The sequence below is a fragment of the Chaetura pelagica genome, unplaced genomic scaffold (genome assembly GCF_000747805.2).
Source record: "Chaetura pelagica isolate M959 unplaced genomic scaffold, ChaPel_1.0 scaffold828, whole genome shotgun sequence".
Classification (NCBI taxonomy): Eukaryota; Metazoa; Chordata; class Aves; order Apodiformes; family Apodidae; genus Chaetura; species Chaetura pelagica.
This window is the reverse complement of record NW_009954195.1, coordinates 46,095-47,784: the sequence shown is the minus strand read 5'-3', so window position 1 is coordinate 47,784 and position 1,690 is coordinate 46,095. Positions and strand designations below refer to the sequence as shown.

Sequence of the window (1,690 nt, the reverse complement as noted above, 5' to 3'; positions counted from 1 at the left end):
CCTTCTCTACCTTTTTTTGTCCCTCTCCTCTATCTCTCTTACCCTTCCTCTCTTTCGGCCCCCTCCTATATCTCACTCTTGTCCTCCTCATCTATCTCTAGATCCCTCCACCTCCTGTCTCTGCTCCCCCTCCTCTATCTCTCTCTAGATTCCTCCTCTATCTTTTTCTTGTCCCCTTCTTCTATCTTTTGTGCACCTCTTCTATCTCTCTCTTGTCCCTCTCCTCTTTCTTTTGTCTCCCTCCTGTATTTTCTCTTGTTCCGTTTCTCTATCTTTTCTCCCTCTCCTCAATCTCTCCCTTGTACCCCCTGTCTATCTCTCCCTTGTACCCCTTGTCTATCTGTGTTGACCCCTCCTCTGTCTCTTTGTCCGCATCCTCTATCTCTCCTCCCCCTCCTTTATCCCTCTCTTGTGTCCCTTCTGTATTCCTCTCTTGTCACTCTCGTTCTCCTCCTGTCTCTTTCTCTTGTCCTCCTCATCTGTTTCTCTTCTGCTCTTCCTCCTTTCTCTCTCTCTTGGCCCCCTCCTCTATCTCACTCTTGGCCACCTCCTCTGTCCCTCTCTTGTCCCCCTCCTCTGTCTGTCTTTTGCTCCCCATCCTCTGTCTCTCTCTTGTTCCCCTCTATCTAGATCCCTCCTCTATCTCTCATCCCTCTCCTCTGTCTCTCTCTTGTCCCCCTGCTCTATCTCTCTTCTTCTCCCCTTCCTCTATTTTACTTCTGCTCCCCCTCCTCTCTCGTCTCCCTCCTCTCTCTGTCTCTCTCACGTCCCTCTCCTCTCTCTCTCATCCCCTTTGTCTATCTCTCTCTTGTCCTCCTTGTCTATCTCTCTCTGCTCCCCCTCCTCTGTCTTGTCCCCCTCCTCTGTCTCTCTCTTATCCATGCCCTCTATCTCTATCTGTATCTCTCTCTCTCTATCTCCTCTCCCCCTCCTCTTTTTGCCTTCTCTTTCTCTGCCCCTCCCCTTCTGCCTCCCCCTTCCTCCTCACTCTCTCTGCCCCCCTCTTTCTCCCCCCCCCCCCGCTTCCTCCTCGCTCTCTCTGCCCTCCCTCTCTGCCCCCCTCTTTCTGCCCCCTCTCTCTCTCTCTTCCCCCTCTCTCTGTGCTCATATCTCTATCTCTGCCCCTCTTCTATGTCCCCCATCTCTCTCTCCCCCCATCTGCCCTTACTCTTTCTCTTTGCCCCTTTTTCTCTGCCCCTGCCATCTTTCTGTCCCTCTCGCTCTGCCCCACCGATCTCTTTCTGTCCCCCCCCTTCCCATCTTTGTGTCTCTGCCCCCCCTGCTCCCCTCTCTCTCTGCCCTCTCTTTCTCGCTGCCCCTTGTCTCTCTCTCGGCCCCCCCTTTCTCCCTTTTATCTCTGCCCCCCCTTTCTCTCTTGCTGCCCTTCTTTCGGACCTCTTCTCTCTTACTCTGCCTCTCTCTGTCCCCCCACTCCTCCTGTCTCTCTCTGTCCCTCTCTCTATCTCTCTGCCCCCACCTCTCTCTGCCACCCCCCCATCTCTACCATACCTCTCCCTCTGCACCTGCCTCTCTCTTCCCCCTTCCCTCTGCCCCACCTTTCTCTCTGGTCCCCTCTCTCTTACTCTCTGCCCCCTCTGTCTTGTTACCCTCTTTTTCTCTCTTGCTGCCTCCTTTCTCTTGCTGCCCTCTCTCTCTGACCCCCCCCCCCCTACCCCTCTACCCCTCCCTC

At 54.6% G+C, this 1,690-nt stretch overlaps 1 protein-coding gene across 1 annotated transcript in view; it reads right to left on the bottom strand.

The window, feature by feature from the left end:
* LOC104393639 (octapeptide-repeat protein T2-like) overlaps positions 1–1,690 on the bottom strand; it is a 48,804-nt gene that overhangs the window by 1,549 nt on the left and 45,565 nt on the right. Inside the window, exon 5 of the mRNA XM_010003149.1 lies at positions 1,410–1,479. Within this exon, the coding sequence (XP_010001451.1) occupies positions 1,410–1,479 (70 nt within the window). The remainder of the gene's footprint in view (positions 1–1,409; positions 1,480–1,690) is intronic.